The following is a 20,393-nucleotide window of genomic DNA, read 5'->3' as shown; positions in this document are numbered from 1 at the left end:
TATCCCTCTAATTATGAAGTGACTGAAATGTTAATTTATTGCTATCTTGGCATTCCCTGGAACCACACTGGTGGGAATCTGACTGCCTCTGGCCACTTCCATGGCCAGTTACTTTGGAAACGTGCGTTGCTGTACCCGCCGTACCTCATGCTGCCGGCATCGCTGCCGCCCTGCCTGGGAATGGGTCTTCCAGCTCTGGTTAGGCACAGAGGACAGTTCAGTTGTGTGGTAATTTATCCATAAACAAGGTCCCTCTTCTGAACCACGCTGTGATTTAGGTCCTTCAGCTCATCCCAGTAACATTTCACATGTGGGGGATGCGGCTGGGAATGTTGTTTAGCTGCTGCCTTCTGGCACAGGCATCTAATTATTGCTCTGTTGGGAGATCTAATGTAAGCGGTTTCTCCCTCTCCTCTCCCCTCCTCTCCCCTCCTCTCCTCATCTCCCATCATCTCCCATCTCCCATCTCCTCCCAGAGCTTTACAGTCCCAGCACCGCTACTGATGAGCTGTGGGTGATGATGCTTCCTGCCCAGCCTGCAGAAAACCCACAGGATCTTTTTCCCTGCCCGGTTTAGAGCAGAGCCACGCTCAGCCAGAGAAGAGGTGAGCAGCTGAGGAAGGCAGCGGGGTCAGGAACTTGCTTAACAGGAGCCAGCCACTGGCAAAATGGACTCGTAGGTTCACATCTGTCTTGTGGTCCCTGGAATGGGACAGGTGCCCAAGGGCCACCAGGAACCAGAGTCACCTGTGCTGCACAGGACGTCCCCAGCCAGCAAGGAGAGGCCCTGGCAGGACTGCCACCTCACGGAGAACCATGACCTAGGCTTGAGACTTTGCATCACGGTTTCTCCTACCCAAACCATCCTGGGCCCCACTGAGAGTCACACAGTCCTTTTTCCCTGGCTTCCAACGTGGAACGTGGAGCTGCTGCCCAAACTCTTTCACAATCAGGTTGAAGAGTTAAAAGAAGAAAGTATTTCACAGTTCCCCCACCAGGTATTTTTGCAGGCAGTCAACACACAAGGCAAGCTGGCACCTAGAAAGGGCTGTTTGGAGAACGGTGCCCTGCACAGCATTGTTCCGGGGTTAACTCTAAGGAACGCACGTTCCTGGCTCTGGAAGTTTAAACTCCCAAGTCCCTCTCAAACCAGAACCCCTGAGGGCTCAGTGAAGTACTCTGAGTGTATCAAACATATGGAAGCCATTGATCAGCAGATGCTCAGCTTGAAGTGATCTGCTGAGGGCTTTGCTTAGTCAGGACTAAAAGAGAGAGCTGTGATGTATTTTAATGTGGAATATTGAAAATGCTCCTGGTCTAAGTACTCATCCAGGAAGATACTGAGCTGACAGTGAAATATCCTACAATTTGGGAGAGGCTTTTTCTCCCCTCAACAGCACACAGAACGTTAATTCTGAAAGAAATACGCCGTAACTTTGAGTGATAGAAGCTGGTGAGGCTTTCAAAAGAGTTAACACAGAGACCTGGATAAAGCATTTCACTCCTTCAGCTTATTCTGCAGATCAAGGTGAACCCTGGCAGCCTGCCTTTTCTGCATCGAGAGCATTAGGGGGGGTGAGTGCTTCACCAGGCAGAATTTCATCCCCGGGTCCAGCAGAGGAGTTGTGAGCTGCATTGGTACTGCAGAGGAAAAGCCACAACTGAGGCACCAACCACGTCCTGCCCACGCTGCCATTTCACACATCTCAAACGTGGGGCATCTTGGATGCTGTTTTTGCAAAAGGAAGCAGCTCTTCTGCCCCTCTGACCCCTCTCTTCTGCCTCAGGAAAGGAGCTCCAAGGGAAGCCCATCCCAGAGACAGAATCATAGAATCCCAGACTGGTCTGGGTTGGAAGGGACCCCAAGGGTCACAGAGCTCCAACCCCCTGACACAGGCAGGGACACCAACCTCCAGGCCTGGAGCTACACAAGGTTGCCCAGGGCCCCATCCAACCTGGCCTTGAACACTCCCAAGGGATGGGGCACCCACCCCCTCTCTGGGCAGCCTGTTCCAGCCCCTCACCACTCTCTCTGCAAAGAACTTCCCCCTAATATCTAATATCCTGCCATTGTCTGACCTTTTAAAAAAGTTGATTCCCCTCCTGTTTCTCTGCTCCTTCAGGGACTGGAGGGCTGATACATCTTCCCAGGAGAAGAAAACCAGTGCCCCTCCTCTGTGTGACACCTCTCCTATCCCAGAGGGAATGCCCAGGACAGTGGCAGCAGTGTAGGTAGGCTGATGAGAAGCCAGACACACTCAGAAACCAGAGCTGCTGCCAATCCCACCGCAGAGCTCTTCCTCCAGCCAGGAGCCAGAGGGGCTGAGGCAGTGGATGGGTTAGTAGTAGGTGTAGCGAAGGGTTAAACTCCCAGGGAGCTGTTGTGGGTCAAGCCCAGCAGCAGACAGGACAGCTGCAGGGACAGAAGGACAGCCACAGCCTGGGAATGGAACCGGGGCATTTTGTATTGCCAACAACCCAGTCAATGTGATTCCCGAGCTCGTCCTTCCAAGGAACACGCACTGCTCAAGCTCTTAAAAATTAAGACCGGGGTGATTTATTAATCTTGTTAAGAACTCTGATACAAAGCACAGTAAAAGGCCACAGACCAGTAAATAAAATGTGGCTTTCTGGCCACTTTATAAATGCTGCTACAGTACTACCAGTAAAACAGACTCACTCTGACACCAGTTCAAACAAGTGGTTGGACTGGCAAATAAAAGTTCCATTCGCTTATCGGTTTAAAAAGTTTAATAAAGCTTTAAGTGTTTGCTGGTTTAAATGCTACCAATTCCCAAAACGGATTCGCGATGAAGTGAAGTGAGATCTAAACAAGAGTTACTCAGGTTTGGAAGGCAAGACTGTTCCTAAGCCAGAGGAAACACTTCTGACCCTATCGGATTGCGAGAGCAGCAGACTGTATTATAGGCCTCGAGTCACTTAGATTTATACAGGTTATTAGCAGGATCTGTAAATATACAATATAAACAATTGTACAGACACTGTGTGTAGCTTTGTTCTCCACAACAGTAGACAACTCTTTAGCTTAAGACATCTTTGCCTACCAAAACGACAAGGCACATCCGACCCAGATGCATGCCAGGTACTAGGGATCCGTTCCCGCATGGATAGTCCTCCTTCACTCTCTCTCCAACCCATGGAGACCGACGGAGTATTTTGGTATTTAGATTTCAACTGATTATTCTTTTCTCTCTTTGTCTTCAGCAGCAAATCAGTGGCGATTAAGACACGGTGTTAAAAAGAGCTGAGAACAGTAGCTGTCACCCCTGAACCTCCAAGCTTACCCAAAGTTAGAAGACCAGAGGCTTAAAACTCGGTAAGACTGTATATCCTCATCTTGTGTCATCATCATCCCATTGTTCTTTTGTTGTTCTTTTTAATAATAATAATTATAATAATAATAAAAAATAAAAAAGGCCACTAGTGCTCAAATTTGAAAAGACTCCACAGATGCACCTTTTTCTTTTGGCTCAGTGCAATTCAATGACGTCAGTTTTCAATTCCTTTAGTGTAGTTTACAGTGCAAAAGGTCTATTCTGGATACTGGCATAAACTGTGGGCACTGAGGAGGTGGAACAAGGCGATGCTGCTGATCACCTGAGGGTAACGCTGTCGTGCAGACACAGGTTAGAACGTGGGTGGTTTTGTTTTTCCAATTGAAACCTTTGTTTTTTCTCTCCTTTTGATCAGCAGCACTTTTAAGAGCATAATTTGTGAAAGTACTAAAATACACTGCCTTTTTTTCTTTCTGAATAAATAAAACAAAAACAAAAAGAGAAGAGGAACTTTACAAATACTATTCCAGTGTCAATGACTACTATGGCTAAGGTCATTGAGGAGTTTCTGCATTTTCTAGCAAAGACAGTCTGTGCAAAGGAGGGTGGGAGAGCTCCCTTTTGTAAGTCTTTGGTGGCAGTTTTGGTAACTGAGGGCTGGAATTGTGCCGGGGAGGGATGGGGGGAGCAGGAGGGTGGACCAGGTTGTTGGGACCGGCGCTGATGACGCAGCAGCGGCGCAGTACCCTGGGAGAGGGTGTGCTGGGAGGAGTGCTGGGAGAGCTGGGGCCTGTGCTCGCCTCCCTCAACCAGTCGGGATCTCTGTGCAAGCGTCCCACCGGCGGCGGCTGGAGGTTCAGAGGGCAGTTGATAAAGTGTTCGGGAGGCCGGAGGGGCACTGGTGGGGGTGTATCAGGAAGAGGGTCCCGGGGGGGTGGTGGTGGGGGACTGTGCAGCGGCTGGTCGAAGGGGTTACTGTAGGCAAGAGCGCGAGGCTGGAGCTTTGGAGGCGGCGGCTGCCGAGGTGGAATTGCTGGAGGATCGTCGTCCAACTTCAGGCTTCCCTGCAACATCACAGAGGAGAGAACATCAGCATTTCTCACACCATCTGCATGAAGATCTCTTCTGGCAGATGCAGAGTTCTCCTGATGCCTGCGACTGCTGCTGTCAAACGGGATCCTGGCATCGCCCCACCTCTGGCCCAAATACAACCACCATGGCCCTAAAGCAGCCGGCAGAGTTTGGACACCGGGAACCCAAAACTTCACGGAGCAGCTGGAGCGCTGCAGCTGGAAGCTTTTTAGACCAACAACATCCCACTTGACTAGATGGCCCTGGGCTGACTTTCTAAGTTATGTGCTGCAGGACAGAAATACCTTGGTGTTAGAAGCATCCTGATCCACCTTTTTTCGTGGAGGAAGAGGAGGAGGGTTCTGAGGCTCGTCGCTTAGTTTTGGAAAGCTACCCCACGAGCTGAAGAAAGTCTCTGGAGAGAGAAAAGCAGATACTTTACTGCTGGGGAATATCTGAGGAACTTTCCAGAAGATTAAGCCAAACTAGAAGCAACCCAAACAAGCAGATCTTTGTGCCTGACATCATTTCTCTAACCAGATACACTCCTCACAAAGGGGTCTCCTATTTCCAGTGCCAGAGATACACACCAACAGTTAACAACCAGTGCTGAAGGACAGGAAAACAACACCAACTCTGAGTGAGCTCCTAAATAACCTTCTCCACAACCCTCCCTGTTGGGCACCTGGGCTCTCCAGTTCAAAATGTCCACCTTACAAACAAGTGTCTGTGCCCATGTAGTGAGGGCGTGAGAAGAGAAGCTGAAAATGTTGATGAACACAGGTTCCTCTTCTTTCCCAGCAAGAGAACAATTGTTTCCACTAAGTGGCAACAGGAAATCATCAGGTTGCTTCACTTGTAGCATCAGTTGAACAAAACAATCATCAAGGACATTGAAAATAGAAGCAAACCCATGCTACAGCCCCAAACCAAACCCAAACCAGACAGTTTTCAGACCTTACAGACTGCTTTAATGGACATGATCTAAAACCTGAACCCAAAAGTCCTCTCAGAACCCTAACGAACACAGCCCACGTTTCCATCCCAGATTTCCATTCCCATTCAGCTCTCCCAAAACCAGTTAGAGTGAAGTGAGACATTCAGTAGTTCTGATACTCACTGGACTGTGGCAGATTGACAGGAGCGAAGATGCTGTTGTTACCTGTTGGATGAAAAATCCATTAAAGGCTTTCCAGACTGAACAGCTGGGTACAGCACACGGCGTGTGCTTGTGAATGACCTCAAAGTTCACCATCATCTCCAACTTTATCTACTGCCACCATCAACTAAACCTTCCTGGGGAAAATAATCCTGAACTAGAGATTTTAAGTTACGTTGGGTACTGAACCTCCTTGTTGTCCTGTGTTCTGACACTACCGTGTTGCTGCTCACTTCCCCTGCAGCCCCAACACCTCAGCATTTGCTGTGTAAAAATTGTTTGTTGCATTTTGGTGCTTTGGAGCCCTCAGCACAAGGACATCCAGAGGAAGCCATAAAAATCATCCAAGCCTGGAGCACCTCTCCTATGGAAAAGGCTGAGAGAGTTGGGCTGGTTCAGCCTGGAGAAGAGAAGGCTCCAGGGAGACCTTATAGCCCCTTCCAGCCCCTGAAAGGTGCCTGTAGGAAGCTGGGGAAGAACTGTTCCCCAGGGCATGGAACTATAGGATATGGGGGGATGGTTTAAACTAGGAAAGGAAGATTTAGGTTGGGTATTAGGAAGAAGTTCTTCCCTCTGAGGGTGGTGAGACCCTGGCCCAGGTTGCCCAGAGAGGTGGTGGAGGTCCCATCCCTGGAGACATTCAAAGTCAGGCTTGATGGGTCTCTGAGTGACCAGCTCTAGTGAAGATGTCCCTGCTCACTGCAGGGGTGGGACTAGATGGGCTTTCCACCTTTCCAAGTGCTATGAATCTATGATGCTTTAGCCCCCCACCAGGCTTAACCTGGCTGCCAGGTCTGCAGCCCCTCAGAGCAGAGCCAAGACCTGTCTGGACCAGGTTTCAGGCTTGAGGAACTGCTCACAGCTCCAGGGAAAGTGTGGGATGTGACTGCCCAGCACTGCCTCCTGGGGACATCTCCCAGAACCAACTGCCACAGCTCCAGCAGGCAACAAGACCAGAGATATCACTTGCAGTCAAGATTCTTCCTATCAGGGATTTCCAACCCGTGGGACACCTAACACAGAGACAACAACTTCCTACTCCCCAACTAAATACTGCAGGATTTTAACAGCCTAATGTACCCACCAACAGGCTCTGGAAGCCTGAGGGACAGAGAACAACTGACAACACTAAAGCATGTTGCAGATTTACCATAAGAACTGTTGAGATCGATGTCTAAAAACACACTGAACTCCGAGGATGCCGACACCGGCGGCGTGGAGGGTGTGTTGGGAGAGGTGGGTGCCGACACGGTGGATTCGTGCTCTGCCTCAGTGATCCTACTGAAGCTTATCTTGCTGGGCTCCTTCTCAAGGGGCAGGGGGTGACTCCTCAAGGTGCCAGAGGTGGAGCCGTGTCTGCCAGCATTGGGCCTTATCCCGGGGGATTTCAGGGGGTAGGTCGTTTTCCTGGGCTGGAGAGAGACAAGCTGGTTAGTGCTGCTGACATTTCCCAGAGCAGGAGTTCCAAGTCTCTACAAGACACTTCTAGAAGTACTTATTGAACAGTGTTACAGCCTTTCCACAGTCACCTTGAGGTTCAGTTGTCTGTACAGCAGGAGTTAATGGAAAGGTTATGGATGTATCTTAATAAATCCTTTTTCCTAGCTTAATAATTGTAACTATTTTTTCCCACAGCTCTGAAGAAGGAAGGGTCAAGTTTCAGGTGTATATTGTCAGGACAGAACACAGGGAAGAGAAAGTCCCAGCCTTGGGAGGCAGTGAGTTATGTCAAGGGCTCCCAGAGGCCTGCTGCAGAACAGCCTCCTAACAGCAAGGTAAGGCATGCTATGCTTGGTGCTTAGACCACAACAGCTACTCCTTCAAATCCAGCTGTGCTGTGTTTGGCAAGGAGGCTGCACCTTGTCAATTCTTCTGGTTTTGGGAAAAAAACCCCAAAATATTTAGGCAAAGGAAAAATAGAAATTAACTTCTAATTAAAGAAAACTTAATGCATTCATTCTGTATCAATGCCACACCTCTAGTGCTGGGTCCAGTTCTGGGCCCCTCACTACAAGAAGGACATTGAGGTCCTGGAGCGAGTCCAGAGAAGGGAAACCAGGCTGGGGAAGGGGCTGGAGGGCAAATCCTCTGAGGAGCAGCTGAGGGAGCTGGGGGTGTTGAGCCTGGAGAAGAGGAGGCTGAGGGGAGACCTTCTCCCCACCTCCCCTGCCCTGCCAGGAGGGTGCAGAGAGGTGGGCGATGGTCTCTTCAGCCAGGGGACAGGAGATGGGACAAGGGGCAATGGGCTCAAGCTGCCCCAGGGCAGGGTCAGCTCAGCTGGGAGGGAAAAGTTCTTCCCTGGCAGAGTTGTCAGGGCCTGGCACAGGCTGCCCAGGGAGGGGGCTGAGTCCCCACCCCTGGGTGTCCTGTTTAGCACAGGACAGGGACAGTTGGACTCGATGAGCTTAAAGGGCTTTTCCAACCCAGTGATTCTGTGATGTTTTGTAAGATTCCCTGATACTGTGAAATGAGAACTGTTATTACATATAATTCCATCAAATTACTGTACAGTATTACTCCCAAATTTAAACAGTAACATTTTATGCTTGGGGGGGAAAAAGTTCATTCTAAAATGAGCCAAAGGTACTATGTTTTTGTGGTGACAAACATCTCAAAAGCATTTAAAAGTCTAATTTAGCTGGAAAATCATCTCAAGATACAGCATTCTAAAGGAAATCTATTCATGTGGCTTATTCTTTCCCATAGATTTTAGCTATTAGATTTGCAGGACAAGACTTACAAATCTAGGTGGCTGTTTGCAGTTTCGAGGTTCGATTTCTAATGACTTGTTGAACAAATAATCTGTAAACTCCTTCTCTGGTATCTTCCCCATGGGATTGAGATTTTCAAAGAATTTCTAAACGAAAAAGGCATCATTGACATTTGAAAAATAAGCACACAGACAGAATTTTAATGAAACATTCATAATTCACTGATTAAAAATCTAGGTTTGCACCACTCTGAGGTTTATTTTCCAGGAAAACCAGAGTAAAACATTCCCTGTAATAAACAGAAACTGTCCAATGAATGAAACAAAGCAAGATGATGGGAAAGAATGACCTTGCATCAGGTAACTAGGCACGCTGGCATGTCCCTGCCATGCCAAATGACTTGGGATCAGAGCAGCACTACTCGCCCTCCGGCTGTCAGCGGGGTCAGCAGGGTTTGGTCAGAGGTGTTTAAAGAACAGCTGAAGGACTGAACACACCAGGCACCTTCAGAGCATTTTAGGTTAAAGGCAGCTGAATTGTCTCCAAAGAGCTCTGCTGATTAGCTGGTGTGTCTCACTCCTCCTGCTCCCAGAACACCTCCCATACCAGGCTGTGGAACAGGATGGGTACAGACAAGACCCAGAACATGGAATCCATCCCCACTTCTAGCCCGTCCTTTGCAGTGATACTTTGCTGTCCATCAGCCTCTTCTGATGGTCGCTGTTCACACAAGATCAGGTCCAGCACTAGATTATTTAGCAATCTGTCCTTGTGTACATTCTTTTCCCTCTCCTACCCCCAACCCAGACATTTCATGTTTGATTACCCGAATCTCTGGCTCTATCCGTAAGCAGTAAGGCTGGTTTTGATACTGCTGAATCTCTCCTGTGATTTCAGCCACTTTTCTCCTCTTACTGAAGTTAATTAATTCTTTCCCTTGTCTCTTAAGGAAGTCAGGATTCCCTTCTTCTGTCTTCAAAATATTTGTCAGGTATATTCCTGATAAAAACAAGAAGTGGTTTGTAAAGTTAATTTTCAATCCAAGAGCTGATTTCACTCTCTCAACTCAATGAGAAAATATCTGAGCATAGGCAGACCTTTCCCTTTAATGCTCTGACAGTTCATTAGCCAGCAAAAATGTATCAAGTCTAGAACAATACATTATTGAAATGTTTTATTGCTTTAACATCAGATCCTGAGTTTAAGGAAAAGTCTTCACCATGATCAGCTCAATGGCAATCGTACCAGTATCATACTGGTGTTCTGTGCACTGAACTGGAAAAATACATTTCTAGGAAAGCCTGAAAGCAGGACAATCACAGGCAGCCAGTCACGCACTGTGGTCTAACTCTTTGTAAAGCTACACACAGCCCTGGAGTCTTTAAGTGCTCTTAACACAGCAGCATCCAATACCACTTAAGATCTAGACCGCACACCGCTCATTAGCCCGCCCCGGGTTGTTACTTACCAAAGAAAGGCACACAGGGTGGGTTTATTGACTTGAGCTTAGCCAGGTATTTCTTAAAATGATCTTGACTTAATTCTACTGCTTCATCCAGAACTCTTTTTTTCCTTTCCTGTAGTGCCTAAAGTATCAAAGAGAAAAGCAGAAGGACAGGGATATGCAAATCTTGATGGCGTGGTGAGCAAAGCCAAGGGGGTTTGGGACTGCAATTCAGATTCAGAGGAACCTCCTTTGTAAATGGTTTGCTCTGTACTACAGCTCTCTCAGTCCAACAATTTAGGCAAGTGAACCATGAGGCTACTGCAAACTTATTTTCTCTATCAATTTACAAGCCTACTCCTGATCTTAATTTAATAACATTTTAAGATTGCATTTTGAATTTAACTTTCCCACCTTTCAAAGGCACAGCAATCTCCTAACATGTAATTCAGGTTTCATTTTCTATCTTAGGGAGGCTTTGCTGCCAAATCTTAGGCACTTCTTTTCCTTGGCAAGGGTCAAGCAGAGTCACTATGTGTGTAGCAGCCTCTCCTACTGTCCTCCTCAGAGGTTTCAGCAGCTCTTTGTTTCTGCTTCTGACACTCTGAACTCTCTGACAGTCTCTCATCCAAGAAAAGTTCTGATAACTGAAACCTGAATTTCAGCTGTCCCCTGCCCATGCCCCCCCAGCCCCACGTTTCTGTGTAGGTAGGAAAGGCTGCTGCTGAAGGGTTCAGCTCAGGGTTCTCAGCCCTGGGATCCTCCACGTTCACACCCGTTGTGTGAACAGGCAGCACTTCAGACAGGTTAACGAACAGCGATCCAACAACCACCATGTTTCCCCTTTTGGGGCTCAGTACACGTGAGAAAACATCTGCTGAGAAGCTCCACTTCCCAGTACAAACCCTCTGAGACAGACAGCCCACCTCATTTGTTTTCTTATAAATAACTGTGACCACTTCACTCTTGTTTTGTTCCATGAAAGTGGTGTGGTACAGATAGCAAGCAGTGTGGTATGGATACTATGGATCTCACTTCACAAGTGTCAGGGACCTTCACAGAATCACTGGGTTGGAAAAGACCTCTGAGATCATCCAGTCCAACCGTCCCTGTCCTGTGCTAAACCAGATCCCTGAGCACCTCATCTCCCCTCTGTTAAACACACCCAGGGCTGGGGACTCAGCCCCCTCCCTGGGCAGCCTGTGCCACAGCCCCACAACTCTGCCAGGGAAGAACTTTTCCCTCCCAGCTGAGCTGACCCTGCCCTGGGGCATCTTGAGCCCATTGCCCCTTGTCCCATCTCCTGTCCCCTGGCTGAAGAGACCATCGCCCACCTCTCTGCACCCTCCTGGCAGGGCAGTGGAGGTGGGGAGAAGGTCTCCCCTCAGCCTCCTCTTCTCCAGGCTCAACACCCCCAGCTTCCTCAGCTGCTCCTCAGAGATTTGCCCTCCAGCCCCTTCCCCAGCCTGGTTGCCCTTCTCTGGACTCGCTCCAGGACCTCCATGTCCTTCTTGCAGTGAGGGGCCCAGAACTGGACCCATCACTCAAGGTGCAGCCTCACCAGTGCCAGGGGCACAATCCCCTCCCCAGACCTACTGGCCACACTCTCCTTTCTGGATTTGTTTTTTTTTCCCCAGAGCAATGCTCAAAACTCACCTCAAAGGTGTGATCCAGCCTGTACACTGACACAGAGTTCATTGCACTGACAATCTCCAGAACCCCATTGAAGTTATTCAGGTCTTGAAAAACCTGCAGGATTTCAATAATCCTGCTCAGCACAGCCACTCGCTCCTCGAAGTTCTCTGTTTCCACGATGCACCTAATCAAGAGACATCGTTTGAGAAGCACTGACAGACAGAACCTTGGAGAAGCACTGACAGACAGAACCTTGGAGAAGCACTGACAGACAGAACCTTGGAGAAACACTGAGAGACAGAACCCTTCTAGCTCCTAAATCAAGAATTTCTGACCAAAACCAGCCTGGCACACCCAGCATGCCCATTTTGGCTCTCTCTCAAGACTCTCAAATATGAGTTGGTGTAATCACATCTTACATATGTTCAAGTTGGAAAGCCAAGAAAGGGTTTTGGCATAGGCTGTGAAATAATAAAGCAAACCCCAAGCAAGATCCAGGATAAGTAGGGTGACTCTCATGTTGCCTTATCTACAGCAGTGTTTTAAACTCACAGACAGGCTGCTGCACCCTGGCTGTGTCCTCAGGAGAACTTCATCTCATGGGAGGGAGAGAGGCTGAGGTAAGGGGACAGGCACAACAGTGCTTTCAGCAGAGAGGCTGAGCCCTGCGCTGCTTTCCACACCCTCTGATGTACCATGGGAGTGGAGGGAGGACCCACACTGAACAAGTGGATGGAACTGGGAAAAATATCTCCTGGTGTCAGGAAGAGGGAGCATCTGGGCCCTTGAACCCAAACTGAAACCACTATAATATCTACAGCTCAGGTGTCAAGGTGGCAGAATCATAGACTGGTCTGGGTTGGGAGGGACCCCAAGGGTCACAGAGCTCCAACCCCCTGCCACAGGCAAGGACACCAACCTCCAGGCCTGGAGCTACAAAAGGTTGCCCAGGGCCCCATCCAACCTGGCCTTGAACACCCCCAGGGATGGGGCATCTCTCTGGGCAGCCTGTTCCAGCCCCTCACCACTCTCTCTGCAAAGAACTTCCCCCTAATATCTCATCTCACCCTTCCCTCCTTCAGCTTCACCCCATCCCCCTTGTCCTGCCATTATCTACCCCTTTAAAAAGAACCCCAACAGGGAGAAACATCTCTCTCTGCCTCCCCACCCATACTTACTTCTCAAACCAAAGTGTAAGATTTGTGGTGTGACGAATCATTTTCAGCAGGTTTGGGGAGTTAATTTCCTTATCTTCCTTAGTCCACACGCTCCCGACGAGCTCGGAAGGCTGCACAGCCCTGAGAGTGACAAAGCAACATGCAGAGTGCTCAGTGCCAGTAATAGCTGCATGTGCTATGACCACATTAAGAGGATTCCTGGCCCTGAGCATGGCCTGAGATTTCACAAATCCAATCCCATCTCCCACAAAACAGTCACTTGAAATAACTTTTTGGAGAGTGTTTTGACTACAGAAGGGAATACATTTTTATCTTAATCAAAACCGGCAGTTTTTAATATGCATTTTGAGGTAAGAAGATTACAAAGGAGCCAGTTTAATTTCCTGAAAGCACCTTAAAGACAGTTACAATCTTTCTCAAAGAAAATAGGAAGCTGAAGGGCTTCAAGAAACCTGCTGGCAAAGTGGCCAGTTCCAACAGAAACCCCACTGTCACCACAGCACCAAAGGGTGCTTCACCTTCGAGTTCTGGGAGCCCTTAAAGGATTTCCACCCAGCAAAACCCAGCTCTCCCATCAACTCTTTCTCTCAGGTAATGACAGAGCCAGGAAACAGTGGAGAGGGGATGGTACCAAAGAAAACTCTGGGGAATGAGATGAGAGGACCCTGGGGTGCCAGCACCCTGGTCACACCCATATATACACAGCCCAGCCTTTGCTAGGAAGGACCATGGACAGTCATGTTCTCCTTTTATGAGGCAGAGAACGTTTCTTGTCCATGTAACACTAAGGTTACTTTTAAAGATGACAATCCAAGTTGTTATTATCTATTCTTAATATATTTGTGTCCTTCTTTATGTTGTCAGAAGCCTGACATGGAGATGAACAAGCTTTATTATTTACCTTGCCTATTTTGGTATGGAACAGATGGCCAGAGAACATCTTTGCATGAACTCTGAAAGCCAACAGGACAGACTTTGGACTGATTCTATGAATTAGAATTGTAGAATCACAGAGTGCTTTAGGTGGGAAGGGACCTTCAGAGCCCATCCAGTCCCACCCTGCAGTGAGCAGGGACATCTTCACTAGAGTAGGTCACTCAGAGCCCCATCAAGCCTGACCTTGGATGTCTCCAGGGATGGGGCCTCCACCACCTCTCTGGGCAACCTGGGCCAGGGTCTCACCACCCTCAGAGGGAAGAACTTCTTCCTAATACCCAACCTAAATCTCCCTTTCCCAGTTTAACCCATCACCCCTCATTGTATCGCTCCATGCCCTGGGGAACAGTTCGTCCCCAGCTTCCTACAGGCACCTTTCAGGGAATGGAAGGGGCTATAAGGTCCCCCTGGAGCCTTCTCTTCTCCAGGCTGAACCAGCCCAACTCTCAGCCTGGCTTCACAGGAGAGGTGATCCTACGAGCACCTATAAGCCCTTTGAGCACTTTTGTGGACCTCCACGTCCTCCTTGTGCTGAGGGCTCCAGAGCTGGACACAGCACTGCAGGGGAGGTCTCCCCAGAGCAGAGCAGAGGGGCAGAATCCCCTCTGTGGACCTGCTGGCCACACTCCTGGGGATGCAGCCCAGGATGGGGTTGGCCTCTGGGCTGCAGATGCACATTGGTGGCTCCTGTCCAGCTTCTCACCCACAAGTCCCCCTGAGTCCTTTCCCTCAGGGCTGATTTCCAGCCCATCATCTCCTGACCTGTGTGGATAACAGGGGTTGTCCTGACCCAGGTGCAGGACCCTGCACTTGGCTTTGCTGAACCTCATGTGGTTCCCCTGGACCCACTTCTCCAGCCTCTCCAGGTCCTTCCGGATGGCAACCTGTCCCCCTGGCACATTAACCTCACCACCCAGCTTGGTGTCACCAGCAAACCTGCTGAGGGCCCACTCAATCACCATCAATATCATTAACAAAGATGTTAATTAGGGCTCTTCCTTACTCCAACAGCCTAAGACAGACAAGTATTCGTTCAGTCCCACCTGTACAGGTCGGACTCGAGCAGCGTGAGCTGTCGAGCGATTTCGATGGGGTGCAGAGTCATGAGGTCCAGGGCGTCGCTGTGCCCCACGCGCCAGATGTGCCACTCGATCGGGGGAGGGGGGCTCTCAAAGGTGATGTTGTGGCTGATCCCGTTTGCTTGAGCTTTCTTCCTCTTGATGATCTTAGCAATTGATTCCACCCACTTCTTCATGGATTTTCCTGCAAAACAGAAATCATTTAAAACCCCCTTTTTAAGACCAACTTAAATGACTTTTGGTAATTTAACAAAACCAGTCCAAAAATCATCCATGCACTCAAAAAATCAGCATTTCTGCAGGCAAATTAATTAGGTTTGCACTTCCCTAATTTTTTTTCTTCTTCTTCTGGGTTCCTGCACCTGTATCAGCTGGCAAACATAGATGTGAAGGGATCTTTGGGTGCTCAGTTGTGTTTAACCCCATGAGCCTGCAGTGTGCCCTGGGGGCTAAGAGAGCCAATGGGATCCTGGGGGGGCATCAGGAGGAGTGTGGGCAGCAGGTCACAGGAGGGGATCCTCCCCCTCTGCTCTGCCCTGGTCAGGCCCCACCTGGAGTGTTGTGTCCAGTGCTGGGCTCCCTGGGATAAAAAAGACAGGGATCTCCTGGACAGATTCCAGAGGAGGGACAGAGATGATGAAAGCCCTGGAGCATCTCCCCTGTGAGGAAAGGCTGAGTGAGCTGGGACTGTTCAGCCTGGAGAGAAGAAGCCTGAGAGGGGATCTGCTCAATGGGGATCAATAGCTGAAGGGTGGGACACAGGGGGACATGGGCAGCCTCTGCTCAGTGTCTGTGGGGACAGGACAAGGGGCGATGGGCTCAAGTTGGAGCACAGGGAGTTCCCCCCCAATGTGGGGAAGAACTTCTTCCCAGTGAGGGTGAGGGAGCCCTGGGACAGGCTGCCCAGGAGGTGTGGAGTCTCCTTCTCTGGAGAGATTCCAGCCCTGTCTGGACACCGCCCTGTGTGCCCTGTTCTAGGGACCCTGCTTTGGCAGGGGGTTGGACCCCATGGGCTCTGCAGGTCCCTTCCAACCCCTACAGCTCTGTGAGTCTGTGGTCTGCTGTCAAGTTTGGAGCAGAAAGAAGTGATGCTTTATATTGTACTTTTACATCATATTGTACTTTTTTTCCCTCCCTCAGCTGCAACCATCTCACTGACTGCTCACTTCATCTCCTTAGAGGAGGACAAGTAAAAGGTGGACAAGCTCCAAGGGAGATCTTTGCAACATCCTGTTCTAGTGCACTGCAGAACAAAAAGATGGGCAGAATCCACGTTTATAACATCAGCCCAACATTCACAGTTCACAGAACAGTGGACAAGGTGGGAAGATCCTTCAGCAATTCAAGACTAGCTTTTAAGTGACCAATCTATTGAATTGCTCCTCTCCAGTCAGCAACAGTTAGCATGGATAAAAGATAAACCCCCCTTCCCTAAGGTTGTCTCAGATCTATATTGCCCAGTGTATGGTCTGGAGTTGCCAGGATTAAAACTGACACACCAACACTGTTGCCCTCCACACTGGTCAGCAAAAAAATGTGCTCCTTCATAAGGGATTGCTCCAGAGGAAGTGATAGCAAATGGGTCAAGTTTCCTCTCCTAAAGGGATAATGATTTTCAGCTGGAACTTTCACTAAATGGGAAAAGAGGATGGAAAAACTAGACCCTGGAACCAACGTGGCAGGAATTCTCCATTAATACAACACTGGGAGGAGGAAGGTGACAGCCTCAACTCTAACAAGTCTATTGTAGAGCCAGGCAAGATGAACATTACTGTCCAGAAGTAAATGCACTTAATTTATCCTGATGCTTCAAGTCATTTTTGGTAGCTGCTGAGGCTCCAGGCCAAAGCTTGCTCGTGTAAAGGTGAGTCTCTTAAACAGCTCAATTAAAGGCATTAAAATGACTCATGTGCATAAAGACATTCTCATGCCTACAACCTGCCAGGATCAGCCCAGCAGGTTGTACCAAAATGTAGGAGAACAACAGGACCACCCATCACCATACCTCTCACGCTGGAAATAAAGGTCTCCAATCTCTCCAGTAACTCCAGATCTCTTTCGAAGTCGTAGAAGTGATGCTCTACCCAGTGACGAAAAACATTCAGTATTCTGAGGGAGGAGAGGGACAAAAAGGATGTTATGTTTGTATTTAAGGACTCCCAAGGCTCATCCCAACCCAAAGACAGCTCTGCCAAAGCTGTGTTGTGGATTCCTGTGGCGATCAGGCTGCGTACGGGCAGAGGGGCAGAGCAAAGACTAAGCACAGCACCAGTCACCACAGCAGTCCCCAGGGATTTAAAACCTAATTTTCCAGCCTTAGTGTATGGAGAGTTTAGAGGGGTTCTTAAAATAAAGAATGCTAATGTGGAGGTGGTTTCTGAAGAGGAAAAACTTCACAAAATCAGACAAAACTGGTATTTCTTATGTATTATTTTATTTTTTATGACTATAAAAGCTAGTGATCATCTTCCATGTGGTAAGAAACAAATCTGTAATCATTTCCTACACACAAATTTCAGCTCAGATGCTGTTGCAAGTCTATTGCCCCACTTTTACAACTTTCTTACTCCACACATGACCACTCTGGAGCCAGCACTTCTTTTAAGGAGAACACTAAACCTCCTCCAGATTCTTCTCTATGCTTTCTTGAACAGACCAGTAATAAACAAACCCCTAAAAGTGAACTACAACTGCTCTTCTGCCTTCCACTCATAGGATGTGCCAGAAGAAATGCTCTTTTGCCTCTTCTTCAGGTGAAGAAGTTGAGCTTGTGCCTCATAACTCTGATCACCTTACACCACATCACCTGAAGGCTGAGCAAAAATTTACATCAACCAGCACAATGGATTTTCCCTGTGCCGATCCAACCAGTGGGAAGAGGGTGATGGGGCTACAGAGAGCCCAATGGTTGAGCAGGAGGTGGTTTCAGTGAGATGTGGCTACTCCTGCCCCGTTGCCTTTGCAGAAGCAGTTTGCCTCTCACTCTTCCCAGCTCAGGCCATGAAGGTGAACCAGTGCTACCTGTGTCTGAGACCACTCTTCGTGGTGGCTCAGCCCTGTAGTGGGGGCAAGAACATCTCAGAGGGACAGGGCATACAACTGATTGTAATGTGCCAGTCTGGTGTGAGTCAGGGCTCTGGAGAAGTTGGCTGGTTTAGCTCAGCCAAGCTACATGAACACATGGAGAAGTTAAGGAGTTCTCCTCTTCCCAGCATGTCAGTTAAAGAATAAGGTTTATCCCATGAAAGGATGGCTACCCAAGCAGATAATTTAGGTTGGAAATCAATGACAGCTTGTAACCATCACAGGAGTGAGGTTTTGAAACGAGTTCCCCATGACAGCACTATGGGACCTTATCTACCCAGCCTCTGCCTCTGAGGGATCGCAGCAGGAGCACTGAGAAAGCAGGACAGATTGCCTGGGTCTGCTGGCTGTGTTTCCAGCTTAGCACCTCCCTCCTCCTCATGACCTCACATTTAATCTAGTCAAAGACATCACCCTGTGCACTGCACAGCATGTCTACAGCATCTCCTATGAGATGGAGAGTAAGGGCCAGGGAGGGAGGGATGAGCATCTTCCCATTCTCTGCTCTCTTCCCACATCTCAGCTCTCTCTAAGCAGAGGTCAGTGCTACTAATGACACTGAGATCTACAAAGTACTGGGTACATCGACCTAACAGCCCAAATTCAGGCACTTGTCTCCAGCTGCCTGAGTTTCAAGCTACCAGAAACATGTAGTATCTCCCAAATTCAAAGATTAACTCTAAGCCCCCCCAAGGGGGTGTGTTAAACAGCAGCTTTAAACCACTCATCTCACCAAGCAGGCACCAGTGCTGGGACTCAGCTCACCAACCACAGCATGAAACAGCAAAGAGAAGCTGTCATGGAAGAGGTATTCTAATCTCTCACACAAGGAAAGAAACCAGCCACCAAAAGCAAAGATCCTGACAGCTTTGGAATGAGGCACAGATTTCCAACAGCTCACAGATAACATATGGAGGCAAAAGTGCTAAATTGTTTGTGGAAATTAATAGCAAGAAGCGTGGCTAATTGCTGCCTCAAGCTCTGCCCCAGGCTCCAGCACACTGGGAACCATATGGCAGTCAGCGGCGCTGCTGGAAAACGCGTTTGTCCCACGTGAAGGGGCAGTGTGAGGAGCTCCCCAAGCCCAGTCAGTACAGCAGGCTACACAAACAGCACAAGCAATTCACCACAGTTTATCTCTTGAGCCAGTTATGTCACCAAAGCCCTTTCTGCATGAGCTCCTACAGCTCTGCAGGCACCTCGAGGGGTGGATGCAGACACAGCCACCAGAAAACAAGCTGACATCATGGAGCTTGTAACACCACAAAGAACATTGAATCCCCACACAAGAAATTAAAAGTAAAATACTTATCAAAGTAACAAATGTGAAAAGTTGTTTGAGCCAGGCAAAGTTTGGGAGCCAGGAAGTAATCTTATTCCAAACTTCTTTAAATCTTCATGATGTACCATCTTGAGCTACTTGGTGAAGAATCTTTGTTTGCTTCCACATATTATTTAAATCTCTTTCAATTTCTTTTTTTTGATTTAGGTATACACAACAGCTTTGATTTATTACCATGCACAGACCTCCTCCTTTAGCAAGTAACAGATCTAAGGCCATCAGATTTTGTCTAAATACATTACTTAAGGAGGAAACTTCTAATTGCAATCTATGGATAGCATCCCTTGTGTCCCTTTGGAATAACTCCATGATGTCAGCTTGTTTTCTGGGCTCCTCACCATAAGAAGGACATCAAGGTCCTGGAGCATGTCCAGAGAAGGGCAACCAGGCTGGGGAAGGGGCTGGAGGGCAAATCCTCTGAGGAGCAGCTGAGGGAGCTGGGGGTGTTGAGCCTGGAGAAGAGGAGGCTGAGGGGAGACCTTCTCCCCACCTCCCCTGCCCTGCCAGGAGGGTGCAGAGAGGTGGGCGATGGTCTCTTCAGCCAGGGGACAGGAGATGGGACAAGGGGCAATGGGCTCAAGCTGCCCCAGGGCAGGGTCAGCTCAGCTGGGAGGGAAAGTTCTTCCCTGGCAGAGTTGTCAGGGCCTGGCACAGGCTGCCCAGGGAGGGGGCTGAGTCCCCAGCCCTGGGTGTGTTTAACAGAGGGGAGATGAGGTGCTCAGGGATCTGCTTTAGCACAGGACAGGGACGGTTGGACTTGATCTGAAAGGTCTTTTCCAGCCTGGTCATTCTGTGTGTAAAGCCTGTGCCGAGAGGCGGCGCGTGAAGCTGGTAACTCTGGAGACAAGTGGTCCTGCTGCACCCATGGGAGCTGCTAAATGAGACCACCAAGGACCTGATAAATCTGTGCAAGGCCACAAGTGCGCACAAGTATCAAGGTCACAGTGAAGTTGTGTAACTTGGATCACATCCAAGGTGGTGGCTGCTAAACAGCAAGAAAAATTACACTATGACATGCAGACGTTTTATTTACAGACACACCCACACGCGTATCTGAAGGTGGGACCCCTACATGACTTTCTGAACACCGACCTTGAAGGTTCTGGCATGTCATAGAATGACCACAAAGATCACAGAGCTCCAACCCCCTGCCACAGGCAGGGACACCAACCTCCAGGCCTGGAGCTACACAAGGCTGCCCAGGGCCCCAGCCAACCTGGCCTTGAACACCCCCAGGGACGGGGCACCCACCCCCACTCTGGGCAGCCTGTTCCAGCCCCTCACCACTCTCTCTGGAAAGAACTTCCCCCTAATATCTCATCTCACCCTTCCCTCCTTCAGCTTCACTCCATCCCCCTTGTCCTGCCAGTCTCTGCCCTTTAACAAGCTGATTCCCCTCCTGTTTCTCTGCTCCCTTCAGGGACTGGAAGGCTGCAATGAGGTCCCCCCACAGCCTTC

The 20,393-nt window shown here is 49.0% G+C and overlaps 1 protein-coding gene across 2 annotated transcripts in view; it reads right to left on the bottom strand.

The window, feature by feature from the left end:
• Window positions 1-2,554: 2,554 nt before the first annotated feature.
• Window positions 2,555-20,393, bottom strand: part of SOS2 (SOS Ras/Rho guanine nucleotide exchange factor 2) — a gene marked incomplete at its 5' end in the record, with an annotated part of 60,301 nt that continues 42,462 nt past the window's right edge. For both annotated transcript variants that reach the window (XM_084270437.1, XM_084270438.1), the window contains 11 exons: window positions 2,555-4,360; window positions 4,673-4,782; window positions 5,488-5,529; window positions 6,677-6,938; window positions 8,267-8,383; window positions 9,064-9,236; window positions 9,706-9,823; window positions 11,338-11,500; window positions 12,495-12,614; window positions 14,474-14,693; window positions 16,515-16,618. In XM_084270437.1, the coding sequence (XP_084126563.1) occupies window positions 3,851-4,360; window positions 4,673-4,782; window positions 5,488-5,529; window positions 6,677-6,938; window positions 8,267-8,383; window positions 9,064-9,236; window positions 9,706-9,823; window positions 11,338-11,500; window positions 12,495-12,614; window positions 14,474-14,693; window positions 16,515-16,618 (1,939 nt within the window). In that variant the 3' untranslated portion in view covers window positions 2,555-3,850. The remainder of the gene's footprint in view (window positions 4,361-4,672; window positions 4,783-5,487; window positions 5,530-6,676; window positions 6,939-8,266; window positions 8,384-9,063; window positions 9,237-9,705; window positions 9,824-11,337; window positions 11,501-12,494; window positions 12,615-14,473; window positions 14,694-16,514; window positions 16,619-20,393) is intronic.

The sequence above is a fragment of the Gallinula chloropus genome (assembly GCF_964237585.1).
Source record: "Gallinula chloropus genome assembly, chromosome: 14".
Classification (NCBI taxonomy): domain Eukaryota; kingdom Metazoa; phylum Chordata; class Aves; order Gruiformes; family Rallidae; genus Gallinula; species Gallinula chloropus.
Note: the sequence above shows the minus strand (reverse complement) of the source record. Positions and strands in the feature narration are given on the sequence as shown.